A 24234-nucleotide genomic window follows, 5' to 3' on the forward strand; every position below is an offset into this window, starting at 1 on the left:
ACATCTGGATCCTGTGCTCCGCAACGGGAGAGGCCACAACAGTGAGAGGCCCAAAGAGTTTAAAGTTATGAATTTATGGGAGAGTGGGTTGTTTTGATAAGCCCGTAACTCAGACCCATGGCTGGTAAGTGGTCGAGCTCAGGTCCTGAGTTCTGTGGATGAGCCCACAGCAGGCCTGGAAGGGAAGGTAAATGTACTGGAGTCATTTGCTGAATAGCCTTTGAACCAAACCATAAATGACTTTAATGTTTATTAAAACATGTTAGCTCTTTCAGAATCATTGAGTCTATCACATCCTGGGAGGAGTATAGACCAGAATTTTAGAACTTTAAAAAGAGATTTTATAAATTATGTAGTCTGGTGTCCTGAGAGGAAACAGAGGCCCAGAGACCTTCAGTTGGTAAATATTGGGACTAGAACCCAGCTCTGGTCCCCACAGAGCCTGGCCTCTGGATTCACTTCCTGCACTTACACATATGCTAGGAATGAATTCTGACATACCAAGTGTAACCTTGACATAGCCTTGAGGAAAAAAGCTTCATTTTGTTCATGGAGATGATCATCCACCTGCCAAATTTTTTTAATGCTTTCTTTTTTTTCTCCTCCGGGAGGATGATTTATGACTTCATCCTTTTTTTTTTTTTTTACTTCTTCAAATCTGAACCTCATTCAAAATGATCCCACCTCAGGGCTAGGAAAAAGTTTTCTATTCTAATAAATAAAATACAGGTCTTCTCATGGTCTCAGCTTTCCAGGCACAAAACTGATCTACTTTTGACAGCTCTGTGGAAGGACTTTTAATGTTTTTCAACTGCTTTCTGATATACAGAAAGTAAGTGTAATTAGCAAAGAAATTAAACCATTTTCCAAAATCCAGGTTGGTTACAATCTTGTAAATAGAATCCTAAAGAACGTTTTCAATTTCCCATGCTGCTTATAATCATTTTTGAAGGTTAGTTCAGAAACTTGTTTTGGGCCAGTAAAGATATTTGTACATCTGAGATGAATTTAGGTTATGTTAGTGAAATTCACTTCTTTTGTGTTTGGCAATAATCCTGATTTGTTCTCCCGCTGGCTTTAAGTGGCTCTCACTGTCACCCCATCTATATTTTATGAACAAGAGTTGTCCCACTCTCCCTTCATATGACCCAACACTGTGGGAACTTGTCAGTATCATGGTCTTGTTTTTGTTTTTATTAATATCAATTTTCATCGTGATTGCTTGTGTTTGATATCTGGGATGAGATACAAATGGACAGATTATGACTTGATATTTCCCCCTGGCATCCCTGTTTGTGATTTATAATTTATACCTGGAAAAGATTTACTGACCTAACTGATAATCTTTCCCAACAAAAGATAAACACCTGTATAAGTCATCAGTGTAAGTCAGATGCACTTGAAAGGGACAAAGAATTCACCTGCAAGCACTTTTGGCATCTTGCCCTTTCCCATGAATTCAAACTGCTGACAGAGAAAGCTGATGCTGCCAAAGCACTTTCAGCAGGAGAGACCCTGAGGGAGGGACCGGCCCCACCTGCCATACTGTAGGGACCATCCTAGAGCCCTGCCCTTTGTGCTTTTATTAGAGGAGATCCGGTGAAAGCAAAGAAATTGTCCTAGTGCTGTGGAGCTCAGATCTATGAATGTGCAGCTCCCCAGCCTCCCTTTTGTCCAAGGGGTCCTGTAGAAAGCTCACAGGTAAGCCCTGACCAGTTGCTAGTCCATCCTTGTCAAGGTGGGTGCCCATGGGCTCTCAGTGTCACGCTGCATATTCCTGCTAGCTTTAAACTGATTTCTTGGGACCATGATCTGTCAGCCTGATGGGTTGAAAATGTGTTAGATAAAGGATCAAACCCACCCCACCCCTGAAGCTTGCAGGAGTGTAACTGAGTCAGTGGGAGAGAGTGAGTTGGTACTAGCACTATTTTATATAATAGTGAAGTCATGAGTGATCTCAAATGTTTGGTCTGCTGGTTCTTGCTCTGATCTCTCAGATTGCCTCTATACAACACCAAACAGATGGTGCACGTGCCCCATGAATTTCATTTGGTCTAGACTAGGACTCTTCAAGGAGCTCCTTGGGAATTTTTTTTTTTTTTTTTTTTTTTTTTTTTGCAGTACACGGGCCTCTCACTGTTGTGGCCTCTCCCGTTGCGGAGCACAGGCTCCAGACGCACAGGCTCAGCAGCCATGGCTCATGGGCCCAGCCACTCCGCGGCATGTGGGATCTTCCCGGACCAGGGCACGAACCCGCGTCCCCTGCATCGGCAGGCAGACTCTCAACCACTGCGCCACCAGGGAAGCCCCTACTTAGGAATTTTTTGTTGTTCTCCTCAGACATGAGCAGTGTTGGAATAGTCAAACACATGTAATATTAAATGCTGGCAGATAGTTATATAAAATCACTAATCCACTAATGCAATACCAAAAACAAAACAAATGTTTAACCTGCTCATATCCGTTCAACATAAATCCCCTTTTCATCATGAGTACTCAGAATTTTAAAACTCTCTCCAAAAATTCTCAGTATGATAATATTCAAAAAGTAAACAGTGAAGGGGCCCATGATCAAAACCTCAGCAGAGAATTGTAATGCATCCCTAATAACCTTAGCAGTGAGTCTTTTAAAGCTTCTTTTTCTTCTTCTGATCTCCTTGGGCCCCATCAACATAACAAAAAAGAAGAGGGGGGCACTGAGCAGTTATTACTGTAGTCATTTCAGCCACATAAATCGTGATTTGTGACAACTCAGGCTGTAAAGTCGTTTGGATGACAATGACCAGCGACACTGCCAGAGTTAATCAAATAGTTGTTTAACATGTGTTTCTCTTGGTCTGGCTCTGGCTTCAGAATATATTTCATTCATTCCCAGTCTTTACAATGTTTACTTTTAAATGGAGAAACAGCAAGTATAAGATGTACCTAGAGTTAATAAGAGAACATTCACTTGGGCTGTGATCTCCCTAAAAAGAGGGGCCTTGTCGAAATCAGCTGGTAAATACCCAGAGTGCCCACTTCCGTGATCTGTTCCTCGCTGGCAATCACTAACTCTTGTTTTATTTTCTTCTGGGTAGAATCAGCTTCCTGGCCAAACTCTTTTTCCTTCAGGAACATTCTACTCAGGGGTCACCTGTTCTTACAGATGCCATCTTTCTACTCCGTTCCTTCTATATGCAGACAGTCTTGGGACTTCCCTGGTGGTCCAGTGGTTAAAACTCCTTGCTTCCACTGCAGGGGCTGCAGGTTCCATCCCTGGTTGGGGAACTAAGATCCTGCATGCTTGCAAGGCGCGGCCAAAAAAAATAAGCAGATAGCCTTGGGTTAGGTACGTCAGAAAGGTCCCCATAGAAGCCTTCAGGTACCCCTGCCAGAGAGCATCCTTAAGATGGGAGTGGGGGCAGCAGTCTACTCCCTTCCTGAAGGCAACATTTCCCAGATTTCTTAGGGCTTAGGATGTGCGCAATGAATACTTGCTATCATTGTTACTATAAAGACTTAACAAAAACATTATAATCATGCTTAATAAATGTTTGCTAAAACATGAACGTCCAAATGAATGAAAAGGTGTGCATACCTGCTAGTGGATGATCTCTTTACATAATGATGCTGACCACATGGATTCAAGTATTAAATTCAGAGTGTGAGGAGTGGGAAAAAACGTACCTGTTTCCTTTATTCAGTGCTCTGACCTCTTATTTGAAATCAGTGGGTGTGTAATGAACCACTAGTCTTTATGTACCCCAAAGATCAGAGGCCAAAGAAGGCAATAGCACAACTTATTGGAAAGTTGGTCCCTCTCTGAAATGTCAGGGGTAATCAAGTTCGGTGTTAATGGCTTCAGAGTTGCATGCCATCACTGTGATTAATGTACTATCAGTGGTGAGGATGGAGCCTATATAGCTGCACTTATTATGTTCCCATATATTTTCAGTAATTTTTTCTTTTTAAGATGTTGGAGGCAGGAGTTTATTTATTTATTTTTGCTGTGTTGGGTCTTCGTTTCTGTGCGAGGGCTTTCTCTAGTTATAGCAAGCGGGGGCCACTCTTCATCGCAGTGGGCGGGCCTCTCACTATCGCGGCCTCTCTTGTTGCGGAGCACAGGTTCCAGACGTGCAGGCTCAGTAGTTGTGGCTCACGGGCCTAGTTGCTCCGCGGCATGTGGGATCCTCCCAGACCAGGGCTCGAACCCATGTCCCCTGCATTAGCAGGCAGATTCTCAACCACTGCGCCACCAGGGAAGCCCCTATTTTCGGTAATTTTACATTCAAGTTCAAGGCAAGGATTAGGTGTTTTTAAAAACATGATTAGGAAATTCCGTGGCAGTCCAGTGGTTAGGACTCGGCGCTTTCACTGCCAGGGTCCAGGTTCTTCAATCCCTGGTCGGGGAACTTAGATCCCACAAGCTGCATGGCACAGCCAAAAAAAAAAAAACAATAATAAAAAAAAAATTTTTAAAGCCATGATTAAACACTTTGTATGTTTAGCTCATCTTAAAGTATTTGTTTTTCTTTATATTGTAGACATTTGTGATTTTTAACTTATATTTGTTTCCTTTCCTAATATAAACTTTTACATATTAGAAAAGCAGATAAACTTAAATTTTGTCAAAGCCTTAAAAACATTATTATAAATCATTCAATTAAGTTCTGCTCAACCTATGCAAATTTATATCTTCAATACGATCAATAAATTGAAAAAAAATCAATCATTAATCTCAAATTTTATCAAAGAAAGTCACGGTCATTGATATGTGAAATTTAGTATGAAATAAAAGGAAAAGAACCACAAAATTTGTAGAGCTCTGGGGATTAAATTGTTTCCTTGAAATAGTCTCATTGTTTTTCAAGGCAATATTGAAATCCATGATTTCTTTTTTTTAATATAGCACATTTTCAGTTTCCTAATAAATAAATATATATATATATATATATATATATATATAGAGAGAGAGAGAGAGAGAGAGAGAGAGAGAGAGAGTGAGAGAGATTACAGTTTGTTATGCTGCCTTCTATTTTAAAATTGTTACCCCCTATAAAATTGAAGTAACTTATTTGTTTCTAGCAATGTTCTATTCTGATTTATTATAAATTCATGTTAACTCCCATCTTAGAGAAAATTGTAAAGATCAAACTAAGTTAAAGTTTCTAGCCTCACTGTGGTCAATTCTGGTAGCAACCTCTGGGCTTTAGATCAGAATAGATTGTGTCTCTTTCAAAAATACTGAAGCCCTTTATTTGTCCTATCTGTCAAGTCACTTACATCTAAATTTGGAAACCTAATTGCCTTTGTTGGAGCTCTTAAAACTTCCCCCATGAGAGAGAATCCCAAACTGATGTAGCCAGAGATTGGAGCTAGCAACCTACATTCAGGTCAGTACCTTTACATATATACAGAGGAAGGCTTTTTTAAAGCAGTTTCTGGCAATGGAATTATGCCTTATTAATATGCTGAATCTACTAATTCATTTTCTTCTTTTCCATGTTTAGTTGAACTTTGTCTTTGGAATTTCTTCTGTTCATGTTGACTCCCTCCAAGTTTACCAAAGAGAAATAGCTCCTCAAATAATTAGACTGTGTGTTTTTGAGGCAAGCAGGGAAAAATAATAAGTTATTTCTCCATTGCATTCTTTTTACTTGTGTTTAATAATTTTTATGGAGTTAATTTAAATTTAGCAGGCTTTATGTGAACTTGCTTCTAGAGGATGTACTGTATCTTATGTGAAAACTGTCTGCATCTGACATTTTAGAATTACCTACCTATTTATGGAATTATACTGCATTCTGTTCTTGAAAGAGCAAGTCAGTTTTCGGTGTAGATTTTTTTCTGTCATTTTCTTCCCCTTTGTCTATTTTTTATGGAAGCTAGTTCCAGGATAAGAGTGGAAACAATATAAGGAGCTGGAGGGTAGAGAATAGGTTGGAACAGTGGTTTGCTGAAGGAGATGGTCTGCATCATAAACTATTGATGGAAAACAGAAACCTCAAAACCCAACCCAATAATTTACTTAATTTTAAAAATGTTCTTACATATTTTTAAGATAAAAATAAAACTTTACCTGAAACCTATCTTGTGTATGATCACTAAATAAGTTGCCGATGCTATGAGACAGAATTCAATCCAGGGTTTTTCACATCATGTTAACAAAGGAAATAAAACAATGAACACGTTATCTCATAGTGTTTTTGAAATTATATCCAGTTCTGTTCAAAAACAAAACAAAAACTTGAATTTTATTTATTATTTTTTAAAAAATATATGGATTATCTGCACCTTTGCAGCCTGTTATATCCCACTGTGGTAATAATATGTTACCCTTTTAGTGAGTAGTTAATACAGACCGGACACTGTGTTTCACTGCGTAGGTATTGTCTCACCTAATAAGTACATCAGCCCCCAAGTCAGGCTACATCACTTTATTACCATTGCTGCAAAAGAGTAAACTTTCCACCAACCATCTTACCTGAAAACTAATTTAACTCAGTACTATAATATGTACATTCACTTTAAATTGGCTTTCAGGGAAGGGTTTTTAAAGGTAACATTTGGGGTGACTGCTGCAGGATATATGACTTTCTTCTGATTGGTTAGTGATGAGGTAACAGGGTGGTGTTCCAGGAATCTTAATCATCAACTTTCTGATTCCAACCAGTCTGGGGTCTCATTGTAGTTACTGTTTACCACCTGGGTGGGGGTCATAGTTCCTACAGAACTCAGAGATGTCTATCCGATTGTCATGTATAGCCCTTGAGGAGGAACTAGGGCTCTGTTTTATCTCTGAACTATTGTTCAAGCTATCTTGCTTAACTGCTTTTCCTTTGTTTCTGCATTCCATCACTTCTCTGATTAGTAACTGCTTGGAACTCAGGGAGACACTGCAGGGTAACAGAGATCAAGGAACCTTAGATTCCACACTTGATCCTGGCATGCTCTAGAAGGAATGGTAGGCAAGTCATTCATCTTGAAAATGAGTGTGTTGGACTAGATTTAATATTGGCAAAGTATGACCCCCAGGCCTGACATCTGTTTTTTATGGTCTGAGAGCTAAGAATGATTTTTATAGATGACATTTGCAATCGATTTGATAATAAGGCACACTTTTTTTGAACTCCAATTGAGTGAAATATTATCCCTCCAGATAAGAATTCCATTCTTCTCATTAATAAATAGCACTTAATTGTTACTATCATATTCTGAATTTCATCAATAAAAAATTTGTAGAAATTTCTTAGAATTTTATCTTGTTATGTTATTACCTTCTTAATATCCTTGGTCTTCCTCTTGGCCTGCAAAGCCTAAAGTTTTTACTATCTAGTGCTTTACAGAAATGTTTGCTTGCCCTTGAATTAGATGATCTCTAAGGTTCCTTAAAAAGCTCAATTTCCATTTTTTTTTTTTCCAACACATATCAGGAAAACCAGTCGTGGAATGCAGGTGACTGGCACAGTGTGGTTTTGCCAGTGTTTTGCTATTTATGAATGGAATAGTCGATGGTCCCAAATCAGAGCCCTGTTTCCCTATAACAACTGTCCATCTTTACCCTGTAGATTTCAAAAAGCATGAGGAGGTCTATAAGCCTGATTTATAGGTTAAGCTACACTGCCTGGGTTAGAAAACCAACCCTGCCTTGGGCAGATCGTTAACCTTTCTGCCTCAGTTTTCCCATCTGTACTATGGGGGATTTGTTGATGTTCACAACTTCCCCAAAGATGGCTGGGGATTGCACATTTCTGCAAAAACCTGAAAGCAGAAACCTTCTTTAGGGACCTCATTTTATTTTATTTTTTATTTTAATTTTTTTATACATTTAATTTTTTTTAATTTTTTAATTTTTTTTTTTTTTGGCCTCACCATGCAGCATGTGGGATCTTAGTTCCCTGAGCAGGGATCAAACCTGAGTCCCCTGCATTGGGAGCATGGAGTCTTAACCACTGGACCACCAGGGAAGCCCCCAGAAATTCTCTTTGACAGATTGTTTTCCCCTTAGGAAAACCTCTTATGTTATTCATATAATATACAGTCTAGCAAGTGAACAGTTAATCAGAAACTAATTTGATAATGGCCATTATGTAACTTTGATATTTCTAAAATAAATTCCTAAGCATACTAAAAGTACTGTATATCCAGTACACCAAAGGCAGAGTTCCCCATAGTACCCATCTGGAAGTGTGTGCTTAATATCCTACTCACATGATGAGGGTAGAGGGACCCACAGGCCTCCCAGAGCCAAATGTTCCCCCTGGACCAGTTTGCATAAATGGCTCAGATTGCCCCAAGGGAGCCACTGTTGGAATTTCATCTTTAACCTTCTGGAGACTCCAAATTAAAATGCAAATTTGTTACCAAGGAAGGTAATTTTTAACACATTAATGTTTATTTGTTAGTACTTTAGCACAAATTAGGTTTTCTCAAATTAGCCAGCTGCCTGAGAGCAGTGCTTAAATAGAAGTGAATCAGCCTCCCAGAGGTGGGCTCGGGGTAAGTTTGAGTAAAGGTACATCCCCCATCACCGTCAGCACCCAGCATTTGCAAGAGTGCCTGTGTGTGGTCACACATGAACACACACACACGCGCACGCGTGCGCGACTTAAGAGTCCAGACTTTAGCATAGCATTGTTCAACAGAAATACAGGTGCAAGTCACACAGATGATTTTAAGGTTTTTAGTAGCCACATTAAAAAATGTAAAGTTTCAAAGGTGAAATTAAATTTAATGGTATTTTATTTAACTCAGTATATCCAAAATGTTGCTTCAATATGTAATCAATATAAAAATTATTAATAAGATAGTTCTCCTTTTTGAGTACTAAGTCTTTGAAATCTCCTGTGTATTTCACATTTACAGTTTGTCTCAATTCTGACCACTCCCGTTTCAAGCGCTCAGGGCCCACTTGTGGCCAGTAGTTACTCTGGACAGTGTAGACCTGGAAAGTGGGTCACAGACACGTGGTTGACCGAGGCAGCAACCTGGTGGACTGGAGGGACAAATGGAAGTTGGGACCACCCGTACTTCCCCACCACTCATTTATATCAGTGTCACATTTTGCTAGAAGTCAGTCTTAATGCTGACTCCACCACTTAGCTGTGTGACCTTGGGCAAGTTACTTAAAACCCTCAGTTTTTTCATTTGCATGTAAACACCATAAATGCTCAATGAATATTTGATGTATCATCACAACTGATATTATTAGGAGCTATTTTTACAAACTAAATTAGTTTAAACGTGAACTATAAAGGCAGTCAGGTGCGATCAATCTTTCTGTATTTCTCTACAAAGGAGAAAAATAACCAAACATCTATATATATAATATTTTTTAAGAGTAGGTTTCACTAGTTCCTGAAATTGGGCATTACACCTCATGCAAATCATCTATACACCAAGAAATCCTGAAGATACTACCTTGCCTTAAGAACCATTTTGTTTTTGTTTTTAACCAAAAGTAGTTATATTTAAATATTCCACAAAGAAACTTCTACAGAAGACTATCCTAAAATACAACCTCATTATAGTAGTGGGTGAGCCAATGAAACAAAGTTTTTCTTTCTCTTCTTTGTCCTCATTTATCTTCTTTTTTTGTGTGTGTGGTACGCGGGCCTCTCACTGTTGTGGCCTCTCCCGTTGCGGAGCACAGGCTCCGGACGCGCAGCTCAGCGGCCATGGCTCATGGGCCCAGCCGCTCCACAGCATGTGGGATCTTCCCGGACCGGGGCACGAACCCGTGTCCCCTGCATCGGCAGGCGGACTCTCAACCACTGCGCCACCAGGGAAGCCCCTATCTTGTTCTATTTAAACTCAGCAGAAAGAACTAATTAAAGCAAAGCTAAAGGAAAAGAATTCAGAGTTTTGCATGGCACATGTGAATTAATCTTCCCACAATGGCATATTTGATAGGTCAAGTAAGGCACTCCTTCTCTGTACCCCATCTCGTGAACCCTCACCAGCAGCAGGGCAGAAGGAAGGCATGTCTTGGGTGTGCAGTTTGGCTCTCTCCAAACTTGCTTACCGAGTCACTGTCATTCAAAACTACAGTGTAATAGTTTTCACCCAAAAGAGAAGGATGGAAAATAGTAACACGTGTCAGTGCTTGCTATACACGTTTCATGGGGGGTTTGTTTAGAATGAAGGATGTAGTGAAGATTTTAAGATGCAGATAAATGGTGATTAAATATGGGATGTACTTACACATTCATGCACCAAACGCTGCAAGCCTGTGAACCACTCAGAGCAAAGATATGTACTTAGCCATCAATTTAGAAGGTCATTTTACATGTAGGCAGCAAAATGGCTGTGTGCATGAAAAACCACTACTGTATTTTGAGAGATCTTTCCTAAGAATCCTGAAATATTAATAACATGGTCTTAATGTAGTTGAAGACACAAGAATGTGTGAAGGGTAGAGAGGGTTGCTGAGAAGAGCACAATGACAATGTTGTATTTTCTGCTTGCGCTTGTAAAAGCAAGAGGAAAAGAGAGTAAAAATAGTGTGTTTAAAGAGCAGCAGCCTTCAATTTCCCAAATAGATATAAAACTCTGTATTCTTCAAATGAATTCACAAATACTTACTCTTGGTAACATTAATATACTAGCTTCAAGGAAACAGAAAAGAAGTATAAAATTGAAAATTCACTTTTCCCTTAAATAAAAATGTATATACACAACTAATTGTTGAACTTAAGGAAATTCAAGATATCCTTCAATTTGATTTTTGTGAACTAGAAATCCAATTCTTTAACTGGAAGTAGTCTGATTGGAAAAGAAGTGGAGGAAATAGCGATGCTTTTTTTTTTTTTCTTAACAAGTTTTTGAATGTGTTCTGTTTTCACGTGGCAATGAATCAGTCATAGGCCAATTTTGTTGTCAATCTCCCACTCCCACTGTGAGTTTTTACATTTTGATGCCTGATGAAACGAAGGTGCGCAAGGATTAGGCAGGAACGGGAAAAGTTTTCCTCCAACATCCAGCTGTGAAAAAATAAAAGCAATTTATCCCTTATTGGCCGTCCCAGCCCCAAGCGACCAGGTTTCCACAAGTTGCCTTTGTGGGCTGTGACTGACTGAGTGAGACACGAGACCCAGTGGGTTTGTGTCAAGTTCAAGGACTCATTGTGTTTGAAGTGGGAAGAACGGGTTTGACCCTCAGTGCTTCTTCCTGCCAAAGCCACAGTTTTTGATTTTAATCGAAACCCTAGGGCCATCTTAAGCGTGACCAAGAAGCACCTTGCATGTTGAACCTTAGCTAATGATATGATGTGTATAAACTTGAGACACATAAATCTCAGTCATAGTCATTGGAGCAACTTGTTTTTCTAAGATGCTCCGGTCCAGTGACAGACGAAAGCAAATAAGGGAGAGATTGATCTCCGAGCGCTTTTATTGTCGGTGCTCCACACGCCATAAAGTTTTGGCTCGTTAAAGGAAATTCCGTAAGCAACTCTAGTTAATAATGGTGAAGTAACTGCGTGCTTTTCTGGAGCTTCTGCTGAACTCCGTTTCCGCCTGCCGTTACCAGAGCATGATTAAGAAAATACCAACAGGATGTGCTGGACGGGGGAACAGACTTCAACTTGAAGCCGTACGGATGCTTGATGGATGAGTAACGAGACAGGGAACGTGGCCACATCTCCTCAGAGAATCACATAGTTCTGTGGATCTCTTTTTATCTACTGGTTTGAGTAAAATCTGCTGATTGCTGGCGCGGTTGGTCTCTTGCGGTGGTCACGCTGATGGAAAAGGCCCTTCTCCCAGTTGATATTTTTGATAGTTTAGAAATACCCAAAGTGTGTGATAAATGGAGAAAATTGAGAGTGAATCATACTGGAAAGATTGTGGGTAACTGTAACATTTTTATGGTACCTCTGGTCTTATAAAATAACTTTATTTTTAATGGCCTTGTCACTGTGGGTTTAATATGGATGGTGTCAGTCAATTTTTATTTGAGGTTGAGACAGATTTGGGAGGTGATCTTGAAGGGCATAGGGGAGAAAAAAAAGAGAGAGAAAGACGCTATTAATTATTATTTATGGTGAGATTTCCCAGAATTATTAAGTCTTTCCACATTAGTCAAAGCAGTCCTTGGTGTCAGTGCGATGTTTGTAAAGATGAGGTCATGGAAAGCGTGTCAGGTGCATAAGGAACTGTATGGCCCATGTTCTCTCCAGCAGCCGCTTGGGCTGTGTGTGCAGAGGGAGGGCGGTGTTGGAAAAATGGAGGAAGGGGGAAACATGAGGGTTTTATGAATTTGAAAATGAACGCAAAAAAAAACCCTGAACATATTATATTCCAGAATCTACTGTGGGTAGTTTTATATTACTTTCCCCTGAAATCATGATCCACGTCTTACCAGCTCTTTTCTTTTATGCTTGGTTGCTTCTGTTGGTCTTTCACTTTGGTTCTCTCTGTAGCTGAGCATAATTAGGAAATAATCACCTACCAATTTTTTGTTGGCGCTGGGATACACTTCCAACTATTTGGTTCAAAACCATGCTGTCAGATTCCAGAGCATGGGGCCAAGAGTACAGGCTTTGGGGGCCGAACACTTGCAGTCAAAGCTGGTCCCTGACATTTACCAGATGCATGGTCTGGTGCCGACAGTTTACCGCTCAAAGCTGGTATTCCTCATTTCCAAGGTAAGACTAGCAACAGTGCCTTTGGAAAAGGGGCGCCATAAGAATCAAACGGCATCATGCATATAAGCATGTAGGAAGCTCTGGGTAAACTTCAGCCGTGCTTTTATTGACACAACCGGTTTTAAGAAATTTTTTTCCACAGGGCTTTGCCACCTGACCGTAATGTTAATGGCTCTTAAAGAGTGACTGTTATCAACAAATGTTTTGGGTTGTTTTACCTGCATCTCAAGCCAGATGCTCACTAGTGATTAGCAAAAATGTCTCCTTTCTTCTGAATCAAGGAGGTAACATTTCGCTTTGCTATGTTATCAGGGGTTTATGTTGATTATTTTTTTTTCTGCTTTCCTTTAGCTTGCAAAATTGGATATTACAAGGCCCTGTCCACAGATGCCAGCTGTGCCAAGTGTCCACCACACAGCTATTCTGTCTGGGAAGGAGCCACATCGTGCACCTGTGACCGAGGCTTTTTCAGAGCCGACAACGATGCTGCCTCCATGCCCTGCACCCGTAAGTTGTATGCTCATCTCCCGTTTCTTTGATGCCAACAGCTTTCATTTCCACCTAGCAGGGCACTGCTAGGCCTTCTCCCAGGATAGCCATGCAGGGGGCAAATGAAATGAAACATGCATCTTTTCTCAGTCAGAGCAGGGGCAATCCTCAGGAAAAGAAAGGCTCTTTCTCACTGAGTTTGTCGCCTTCAAAATGCACAGCTGCCAACAGACGACTTGGTGGAGCAGAGATTGAACATTCATGGGTTGTCTGACACAGCGTAATTAGAGCTGAGACTGGAATTTATAAACGGCTTTACCGTTTCATCTGGGACTCTTGGGGGAAGCGTGACAGCTGCAAGGGAAACAGGTATAGGATGGGATCACATGTGGGCAAGTGGTTTCAGTTCTGTGCACGGATGTCATAGCTTGCAATGTCGTTACCCTTCTTCCTTCTTTCCTCATAGTTTTATGCTCATAACATTTAGACCTGGATCCTAATAAATGCTTGTTTAATGATAGACACTGAACACATGCTGGGTTAAGGAATGGATGGGGTTGGCACCGCGGTATGCAGGGAAATAGAGGACTCCTTTCTCACACTTTATATGGACAGTGTTTCTGGGGGTTGACATTCCTTTCATGCATCTCTGGGATTCATACACCCTGCAATGGCTATGACCTTGACCAGAGAAGGGAGTGGTGGGCCCGGGTATTCCACCCCTGTGTTCTCATTGACTGAGCCTGTGTTTGGAGGTTCAGAGCTGAGTGGCCAGGCACAAGAGCTTTCCGCAGGTTTTGGCTTTGTTTCCCAGCCCACCATTTGGTACCCAAATGACTATTTAGCCTTTTAAGTCTCAGTCTCCTCATCTGTAGAATGGACTAATAATAGTACCTCCCTCATGGTTGTTGCTACTCAGTACCCTCATGTTATTTACATACTATGTAAAATGCATAAAATCATGCTACTTGACAGATGTTAGCTTTTACTGTCATTAGGACTTTCATTATTTTGTTCCTTAACTACCGTACATTCCATCTTGGCTGGCCTGTAAACATCACCACAAAGAGCAGTTTTGTTTCTGGTTTGGAGTCAGTTAGGTCAGCTGGGGGGCCATTGTCTAGCCCAGTCAAGGACCACCTTTAATAGGAGCGAGTGGAGAAATTTCAGGGCCATACCAAATTTGTACTGAAATTGCTGTACCCTCCGGAGTTCATTTCATAACCAGAGAGGATAATAATTATTGTCATAATAACTACAACAACCATTTTATCATTATACCCAGGTAATGCATTAGGCACTTTTGATTAACTTTATCATAGGGCTCATATGATAACAATCTACGAGATAGACATTATCTTTTTTTTTTTTTTTGCGGTACGTGGGCCTCTCACCGTTGTGGCCTCTCCCGTTGCGGAGCACAGGCTCCGGATGCGCAGGCTCAGCGGCCATGGCTCATGGGCCCAGCCACTCCGCAGCATGTGGGATCTTCCCGGACCAGGGCACGAACCCGTGTCCCCTGCATCGGCAGGCGGACTCTCAACCACTGCGCCACCAGGGAAGCCCAGACATTATCTTTATTTTAGAGACGAGGTAACTGCCAGCTCAGAGATGTTAGGGGTCGTGACCAGGACTCCACCCCAGCTTGGTGATGGTGCCGCAACACCAGAAGTTTCTATTTATTGGGAGGCAGTCTTGCCCTCTTCCTTAGCTCATGCACAAATTTCCAGAGGGAAGGAGTATATAAGGGCCAGGCTTAGTTGTAAACATAACTGGACAAAGATTTCCTCATCTTCTTTTTCTGTTCCTTCCATAGACTAGGTACTTTCTCTGGATGCCACGTATATTTGATATGCTCAAGTCCCAGCCTGTTTCTTTTCCAGTCTAAGTATTCTTCTCTTATGTTCCATTGTGTGCAATTAGCTTCATAATAAACTCTCCTCCTCTGTCCACACCCACTACCAACATTTCTCCAGTTGTGATTTTAGGGCATAATAGCAAGCTCAAAGGGAAATATAGTGGGAGGACAGTGTGATAATTGCCTTCAATTTGCATCATGCAGTCCAACACCTACTTTCCACACAGATAAGTCTTCTCTAGGCTGGGGCTTGATTGTGAACCTCATAAAGTTCACCTCTGATGGCAAGACAACCTGGCTTTTTCTCCCAGGTATTTTCAGTCTTATGATTCTGATCTGTTATCTAGCATTCTAGGGGGCCATGGGCCAATCACTTAATTCTTGCAGCTTGCTATGTGGGAGTTTAGGGAGACCCCAAAGGTTGCCACATGCCTGAGTTACTGGTATGTTTACCATATGTGTAAAAGTGGTTTCTGAACCCTTGGAGTTGTATGTTTCTGTAGGAGGAAATTATTAGCTTTACCTTGACTACGCAAATGAGAGAAAGAAAATATTGATTTTAGCCTATGGACAGACCTGAAAGTTTTAACATGAAAGTAACTTTTGCATTTTTCAGAGATTGTTTTCAACAACGTAAGAGAGGTGGCTTTTTGTGTCATTGATAAGAGACCCATGAAAATACCAAAGCAATATGTGATCCTTAACACTTTCCTAACAAGATCATTGCATTTATTGTATCTCTCCAACTCTGAGTTAAGAGGAAACACAGTGCTGATGTTAATACCACACACTTGAGAGGCTATTTAATCTCTCCAAGCCTCAGTTTACTGATCTGTAAAATGGGATTCTCATTATCTACCTCTGAGGTGGTTTTAAGAATTAAACAAGGAGGGACTTCCCTGGTGGTCCAGTGGTTAAGACTCTGTGCTCCCAGTGCAGGGGGTCTGGGTTCAATACCTGGTCAGGGAACTAGATCCCGCATGCTGCAACTAAAAGAGCCCACATGCCTCAGCTAAAGATCCCGCATGTGGCAATGAAGATCCCGCGTGCTGCAACTAAGACCCGGAGCAGCCAAATAAATAAATAAATATTTTTTTAAAAAAAGAATTAAACAAGAAGATATTTGCAAAGGTCTGGCACATGGTAGGGATCTTATGAATGTTTGTTCTCTTCTTTTATTCCCAGCTGGTCACTTCCTTCCCCAAATGACCTCCACAGCAGACAGCCAGTGCATCTCACTGCCCCTCTAAAGGGATTGTCTCATTTGACTACATGATTAAATTACCAATGGCTGTACTGTACTCCAGAAACTCTGGGGGGTAGGACTGAGGCACCAGTATTTTCAAAAGTTGCCCCCATAATCCTACTTTACAGACAAGGTTGAGACCACTTCTCTACAGAGTTGAATTTTTAAGTTTTATTTTTTAGTTTAATAAATATTAACTACACAAGACTCTTTAAGACCTCTTTGAGATAGGGGTAATCTATAACAGATAGTAACAGATAGACTAGTAAATTAAATAGCAGAATTAGAATCTATTCTAACCTACGGCTCTCCTTCTAGATTTCTTCCATCCTGGTGAATACAGTGGACCTGCATTGTCCAAGACCGTAGCCACGAGGCACACATGACTGTTTTCAAGGCCACATTTCAGGGCTCAATAGCCACATGTGACTAGTGGTGACCATACTGAACAGCACTGCTATAGAATATTTCTATGATCACAGGAAGTTCCATTGGACAGTGTGGTGGTAGATTTTTCAATAGAGAAGACAGTGGGAGTTTCTCAGAGAACCCCTTGATCAAATAACCCAGAAAATGAAGCCCTTCCCCCTCGCCCCACCCCCAGCTTTATCGGCTTCTCTTGACAAGATATGGGGATGGAAAGGAACATAAACATCAGGGATCCTTTCAAAGTGATTCCAGCCTCTAATCAGTTCTTCCCAGTTGGTTAAGCCAGGTGACAAACCCAATTCCCTTGTGCTGACAGCCATGATAATCAGGGACTTCTTTGTTCATTATGCTGTCTTTAACCCCAACATTCCTATGCAGCCCTGAGTTTAGTGATCGCTCACTGTGACGGCACACTAATGAAGAAATAAAACACACACTCTGAGACTCATTCTTCTAGCCAAAGAGAGACTCTGCTCTACTGGCTTGTAAAATCAGGTTTTTGTTCACTTGGAGAACGATTAGACCAGGAATACAAGCAGCATTGGCTAATTTAGAAGGGAAATGCCTAAGAAGTTCTTCACACCGTCGGCATTGCTGGAGAACTTCAGAGAATTTAATGGAGAATAAACTTTATCTCTAGGAGGACTTTGGATGGAGCTTCTGGTTAGCTTAGGTTAGCATAAATGGCTGTGAGAAAGATAGGCAGTTTTCAATGGCGGCATCATGTGAACATTTTCAAGAAAATAATCTGTACCTGTTAGAATAGAGAGTAAGAACAGTGCTTCTTAAACATGAATGTGCGTAGAATCACACAAAAGACACCTAGGGATTGGTAGGAGATGTCAGGCTTGACGTTCTGCATTTTTTTTTTTTTTTTTTTTTTGCGGTATGTGGGCCTCTCACTGCTGTGGCCTCTCCCGTTGCGGAGCACAGGCTCTGGACGCGCACACTCAGTGGCCATGGCTCACGGGCCCAGCCGCTCTGCGGCATGTGGGATCCTCCTGGACCGGGGCACGAACCCGTGTCCCCTGCACCGGCAGGTGGACTCTCAACCACTGCACCACCAGGGAAGCCCCGACGTTCTGCATTTTTAACAAGTCCCCAGATGCTGCTGATGGTGCCGGTCTGGGGACCACCTTTAGCCAGTAGGAATTTAGAACCTCCCTGATGGATCCCATGGGATGGGAGACCCTCTCTTCTGTCCTTGTCACTTTCAGGCCATTTCTTCAGGTCATTGGTGACTCTAGAGAGGGATTTCAAGGGTTCTGAACATTCTCCCTTAATGGAAATCGAGTACTTCATTTGTCTCCCAGATGAAGAAAATCCAACCTGGTTTGGAGTTGCATAATCAAACACAGGCACCGTGGAGTCTCTACTATGTTACTAGGTTACAGCCAAAGAGTGGAAATGTCAGTGTTCCCTTTAGGCACAGACATCAGTCAAGAAAGTCAACAGGGTTTTTGGAGACGTTGCCAGCAAGGCAGACACGCAGGCCTCCATACATACAAGGATGCCATCTAAGCTGATGAAGGGATTTTGATTTCATGAACCATTTCTTAGAAGAAATGTCAATGTGATTTTTAAAAATTGGAGTATAGTTGATTTACAGTGTTTTAGGTGTACAGCAAAGTGATTCAGTTATATATGTGTGTGTGTGTGTGTGTGTGTGTGTGTGTGTGTGTGTTCTTTTTCAGATTCTTTTCCATTAGAGGTTATTACAAGATATTGAATATAGTTTCCTGTGCTATACAGTAGGTCCCTGTTGTTTATCTATTTTATGTATAGTAGTGTGTATCTGTTAATCCCAAATTCCCAATTTATCCCTCTCCTCTCCTTTGCCCTTTGGTAAACATAAGTTTGTTTTCTATGTCTGTGAGTCTATTTCCATGTTGTAAATAAGTTCATTTGTATCATTTTTTTAAGCTTCCACATATAAGTGACACTACATGATGTTTGTCTTTCTCTGACTTACTTCACTTAGTATGATAATCTCTAGGTCCATCCATGTTACTACAAATAGCATTTCATTCTTTTTTTATGACTGAGTAATATTCCATTGAATATATATACCACATCTTCTTTATCCATTCATCTATGGATGGACATTTATGTTGCTTCCATATCTTGGCTATTGTGAATAGTGCTGCTGTGAACGTGGGGAGCACATACCTTCATGACTTAGAGATTTCGTCCTTTCTGGATATATGCCCAGGAGTGGGATTGCTGGATCATACAGGAACTCTATTTTTGGTTTTTTAAGGAGCTCCCATACTGTTCTCCATAGTGGCTTCACTGATTTACATTCCCCATAACAGTGTAGGAGGGCTCCTTTTTCGCCACACCTGCTCCAGCATTTATTATTATTATTATTATTTTTTTTTTCTTTTTGCGGTATGCGGGCCTCTCACTGCTGTGGCCTCTCCTGTTGCGGAGCACAGGCTCCGGATGCGCAGGCCCAGAGGCCATGGCTCACGGGCCCAGCCGCTCCGCGGCACATGGGATCCTCCCAGATCGGGGCACGAACCCGTATCCCCTGCATCGGCAGGCGGACTCTCAACCACTGCGCCACCAGGGAGGCCCCAGCATTTATTATTTGTAGACATTTTAATGATGGCCATTCCGACCAGTCAGTGTGATTTTTATCAATGAAATCAATGTCCTTTAACTGATGATCACCAACCCCTCCCCTCCAGGTCTCTTTCCCCTTCCCTTTACCTTTCCTTGTAGTCGGGGAACGTAGTCTGGCGATCAGCAGTGCTGGGAGACCAGTGCAGGAAGACCTTGATGCCTTAGTCATAAGTTGCTCGTTCAATGATTCTAGTCGGTGTTCTTTTCCCCCTTTGGAAGATCGAACCTATATTACATTTAAGGTAACTTTCCAATCCTTCATTGTGTTTCAAAATGTACTGGAAAAATGCCTTGTGAAAAAGCAAATTGTCTTCGTATATCTGGAAAGAAATAACTGATTTGTTATTTTTCCTCTTTTACTTCTGAGCACCATTACGGGAGTAGTTTTCCATACTTTTCAATTGGAAATCTGTCCTTGTGCTGTTGGGTCCTCTTTGTTTAACTTGTTTGATGAAACTTATTAGAGCCTCATGATTGGGGGCACTCTGTAAATCAGAGATTATTATTTTAGATTGCTAACTTGAAGGGCCTTCACAAATCTGTCTGTAAGTAAACGGCCTTGAATAATTCAGTCAGCTATGCCAAACAAACAAAGAATGATTGATTGATACTTAGATGTGGCCTAAAATATTCCAAAATTGCAGCTTTTAAGATAATTTGTACTGGAGGAGCTCAGTGCTAATGAGGGCAAATTTACCAAGATCTATGACGAAAGGTCCTGATGTGAGAAAGCTTTCTGCAGGTTTAGGTTATCAAGGAATAGAAACAGCCTAGCTCCAAACAGCAAAGCATCACTTACTTTGTCTTTACATTTGCCTTTTCTAATTGAATTTATCGCACCACTGTATTTCCTCTAGAAAATGTATTGTTTTAAAATTACCATTTCAGTTCTATTACTCAAAGCCCTCCCTTCTAATGCTTTCTGACAGTTATCAACATAATGAACCATAATGAAATGATGAGCAATCTTCAGTGGAAACCCAACGTGGATCCCAGTGGTGCTGTGTGACTGCGTTGTTAACATTTGAATGCAAATTAAAATAACATCGTCCTTACTTGTTTCCAAGGTCAGGAGAAGAGAGAGACTTTTTTCTTTCTTTTTTTTTCTTTTTTTTTCTTTTTTTTGCGGTACGCAGGCTCTCACTGTTGTGGCCTCTCCCGTTGCGGAGCACAGGCTCTGGACGCGCAGGCTCAGCGGCCATGGCTCACGGGTCCAGCCGCTCTGCGGCATGTGGGATCTTCCCGGACCGGGGCACGAACCCGTGTCCCCTGCATCGACAGGCGGACTCTCAACCACTGGGCCACCAGGGAAGCCCCCTTTTTTCTTTTTTTAAGTGCTTTAATTTTGGAAATCTCATATCCATTTTCCAACAAGCCCTTGAAGGTTCCCCTGATGTTCATCTCTACCCCGAAGATTTTCATGCTTAACAGTCCAGCTAAGGGATTTTGGAAGGGATATCTAACAGGAGACTTTGATGTTATAAACCATAGGATAAAAGGTAGCCTTCGGTTTCAAGTAAACTACATTTCTTCCCCACCCAAAAGCATATTTCTTTTTGCTTTGGAACTGTAAGTAACTAATAATATAATGATGGAAGCAAGGACATTCTGTGAAATTGATCAATGAGAGTGTAATTGGCTCTGGTGACAGACTAGTTAGTGGAAGAGTGAGAATAAAGGCCAAAGATTCCTAAAGTTTTGTTCATGAAAGTGTTTCAGAAGATCCATTGGTTGATCCCTAACCACTTCACATTTTATTGTCTATGTTATCAATCCTTTTTTGAGAACATATTTTATGAAAATTCTTGAATCTAAGGTTTGGTTATTTCATGTGATTTATAAAATTTGCAATATTAGAGTGTAGTTTCATACTGCATTGCATAGGACAAAAACTCAATTAAGACACCAACTCCCCCTTTGCCAGATCATGTGACGTAGTTTTTAAGGCAGAACATACGGTCCCACTGCCTGTTAAGCCAGTTGATAGGCCACCAAATGTGCCTGTCTTCTGGACCATAAAAACTGATCAAAACAACCAAAGACATTTTCATGATTCAGATGCAGCCTTCCACCCATTCCATTTTTAGGCTGCATCTTTAGTTAGATCTCTAGTTCAAGGTCTGACATCAGTTAGTGAGTAAACCACATCCTTGTTTCTTCCTTTTAAGTTATCTTTCAGCATTTTGACTGTGAATAGAAACAATTACCTCTAAAGAACCCAAGTGCATGATTCTTGTCTAAAGACAATTAAGGGTATAAGGGGAAAAAAGCATCAAGTGTGCTTAATGGAAAGCACTAGACAGACCCCAGGCTGATCGCTTGCCATTTGGTAAAATTTTAAAAGTTCTAAGGTATTCAATAAAGATCAGATATCAGCTCATTGAGTTATTTTTCAAAAATACTACTTTAGGCTCCGCATTATCCTCCAACCTTATTCTAGCTTTATATAGATAAGCAGTCCCATGTGGACATTTTATCGGGATTCATAGTACAGTGTGGATTCAGCTGAAAAATGCATATGTTTGAGGAACACGAATGTGTGCCTAAGTGAAAGACTTGACTCTTCTGCCAGCGCCATTTAGCCAGGTTATTACAATTTTTCCACCACCATGAATAATTAAGAATGGCTTGTTATCACCCGAGCCCCGTCATTTCTGGATAGCACTTTTGACACGACTCATGGAAGTCCTACAGTGGCTGTGCACAGCACGCTTCTGTGAAACAAAGTCAATTAGACACTTTCCTGAGATCCCCTGGGGTGAGAAGTGGATGCCTTCTCTGCTATCAGCATTTTGATTTTCCTGTCATAGCTGACTCTTGCTCTACATGCCATCCACAGCTCGGCAGAAGATGGACTGAGGGGAGAGGCCTGTTGCATAGATAGAATTGCCCCCCACCCTCCCGTGACCTTCCACCCAGGAAAGCATCTTTAACAAAAACTCCTACTCTTGAGTGGAATGTAGGAATCAGGCAGAGGGGACATCTCAGCTAAGACAAGAGCACCATCCAGGAGGTAATGCCAGCAAACTGTAGCCTGGAGGGCAGAGCAGCCAGGAGAAATGTGAGAACACTCCAGCTGGGTCCACAAAGAATTCGTAGATATGCTTCATTTTTCCTTTGAATTGTCTGTATCTCTGGGAAGGGGGTCGTTTTAGCCTTTGAATCAGGCTTTCTGATCCTATCTTCGCACATATGGGCTGTGTGAATTTGGGTGAGTTGCTTCACTTTTCATATCTTAGTTTTTGGTCATCAGATTGCTTGGGGTAACAAATACTTTTCTGCCAGATTTTATTATGGGGATTAAATGAGATAAAGGATGAAAAAGGACTTTGCAAGAGATGAATTCACAAGCTAGCTAATTCTAAAGTAAAATACTTAAAAATTTCTTTAAAAAATTACTTTTCATGGTCTTTCATACTGTAACTTCTTCCTGTATAACTGAGAGTTAACTGTATAAAGCACTTCAGCCATAAACTAGTCATCTTAAAATAAAGAAACTCCAACTTCAATTAACCTAGTAAAGAAAAGACAGATGGTTCCTGGGTGTAGAATAGGAAAAATAGATATACCAAAAAAATAGGTGGTAGCAAAATTTCAGCAAGGAGTTAGCTCTACAGGAAACCAAGAATTTTTCGTGACAGTAATAAGTGATTGATGTGTTGGAATGTTTCTGTTTTTTTTAATAATGGGCAGTTCTGCTTTGACTCTATTCATTGTTAAACACATAAACTGCCGCTATAAAAGGTTATGCACTGTGCATACATCTTGGAAGAGGTGTCCCAGCAGCAGTCTTCGTGTAAACTCACCCAGGGCAGCAAAGTCTGAGAGAAGGCAATTAGTAGTGACACATATATAACTGTCAGGGGGGATGCATGGGCTTTGTTTCAGAGTCAAAACTTAACACACCCCAACTGTTTATTCTGCCTTATAACCTGTCTTTCAGCTGGAGAGAGATTAACAAAGGCTTATCTGAAGGGTTAGAGGGTTTTACAGCTAAGGCACTGAAGTCTTATTGACAGTCCAAAAGTTGTACATGATTAATGAAGCCTTACGAAATGGAACTCAAGACCCGAGGAGCCTCTTCCTCGGAAGCTCTGTCTTGTCCTGGGTGCCTCGGCATTTTAGTAGCATGACAGTAGCGCTTCAAGAAATTGATCATTTAAGAATTATGTTTCTGCCCATGCTCTGGGGGAATGTTTCTTCCATATCCAGAATTAATTTCATGGCACAGGCATTGAATTTTAAAACGGTGATTAAAAATCAGCTAAGTATTAAAAGTGTGTGATAGCTTTGGAAGCTGCTTTATACTTGAGCCTGGCTACTTTGGTTTCCTAGCAGTTATCTCCTAGCCCTGGTTGCAGACTTTTTTTTAAAGCTTTTAGCATGTAATTGCCGTTTTTTCCTCCCCCATCACCTTTGCCTTTTGCGATGTAATATACCCAAGTGCTGTGGCTGTGATGCTTCTGAGGATTGAGCCTGACTGGGCTTAAAGAATCATCATTCATTCACTTGTTCAGCAGATATTTAGTAAACATCTACTACACCTTTGGCATTTTTCTAAGGTCTGGAAGATGCTCATAAACCAGAAAAGAGAAAAGATTCCTGTTCTCATAGAGCTTCTGTTTTAATGGGAATAATAAACAAGATAATGTAAAATTCTCACAAGAAAGAAAAAAAAAAGTTCATGAGACAGGGTTAAAATAGAGGAAAGGGAAGAATTTCACTTTGCGGAGAGTGGTCAGGTGAGATTTGAGCTGAGACACGCCCCCCCCAGGGGGCGGGGGAGGCGGGGAAGAGGCTGCTATTGAAGAAGCCAGGGGACAGAATTCCAGGCACAACTACCAAGTCTAAAGAATTTGCGTTGCATGTTTAAAGTTTTACTGACAATGTGAGTTTTAAACTTGACTTATTTTTACTCTTTGGTCCTGGAGTCTGTTGGCACTTTAATTCCAGTTGTTG

General features: G+C 41.0%; 1 protein-coding gene across 2 annotated transcripts in view; it reads left to right on the forward strand.

Moving 5' to 3' along the window:
* Window positions 1–24234, forward strand: part of EPHA4 (EPH receptor A4) — a 145593-nt gene that overhangs the window by 52020 nt on the left and 69339 nt on the right. For both annotated transcript variants that reach the window (XM_060107434.1, XM_060107435.1), the window contains exon 4: window positions 12977–13132. In XM_060107434.1, coding sequence (XP_059963417.1) covers window positions 12977–13132 — 156 coding nt within the window. The remainder of the gene's footprint in view (window positions 1–12976; window positions 13133–24234) is intronic.

This window comes from Mesoplodon densirostris, chromosome 8 (genome assembly GCF_025265405.1).
Source record: "Mesoplodon densirostris isolate mMesDen1 chromosome 8, mMesDen1 primary haplotype, whole genome shotgun sequence".
Classification (NCBI taxonomy): domain Eukaryota; kingdom Metazoa; phylum Chordata; class Mammalia; order Artiodactyla; family Ziphiidae; genus Mesoplodon; species Mesoplodon densirostris.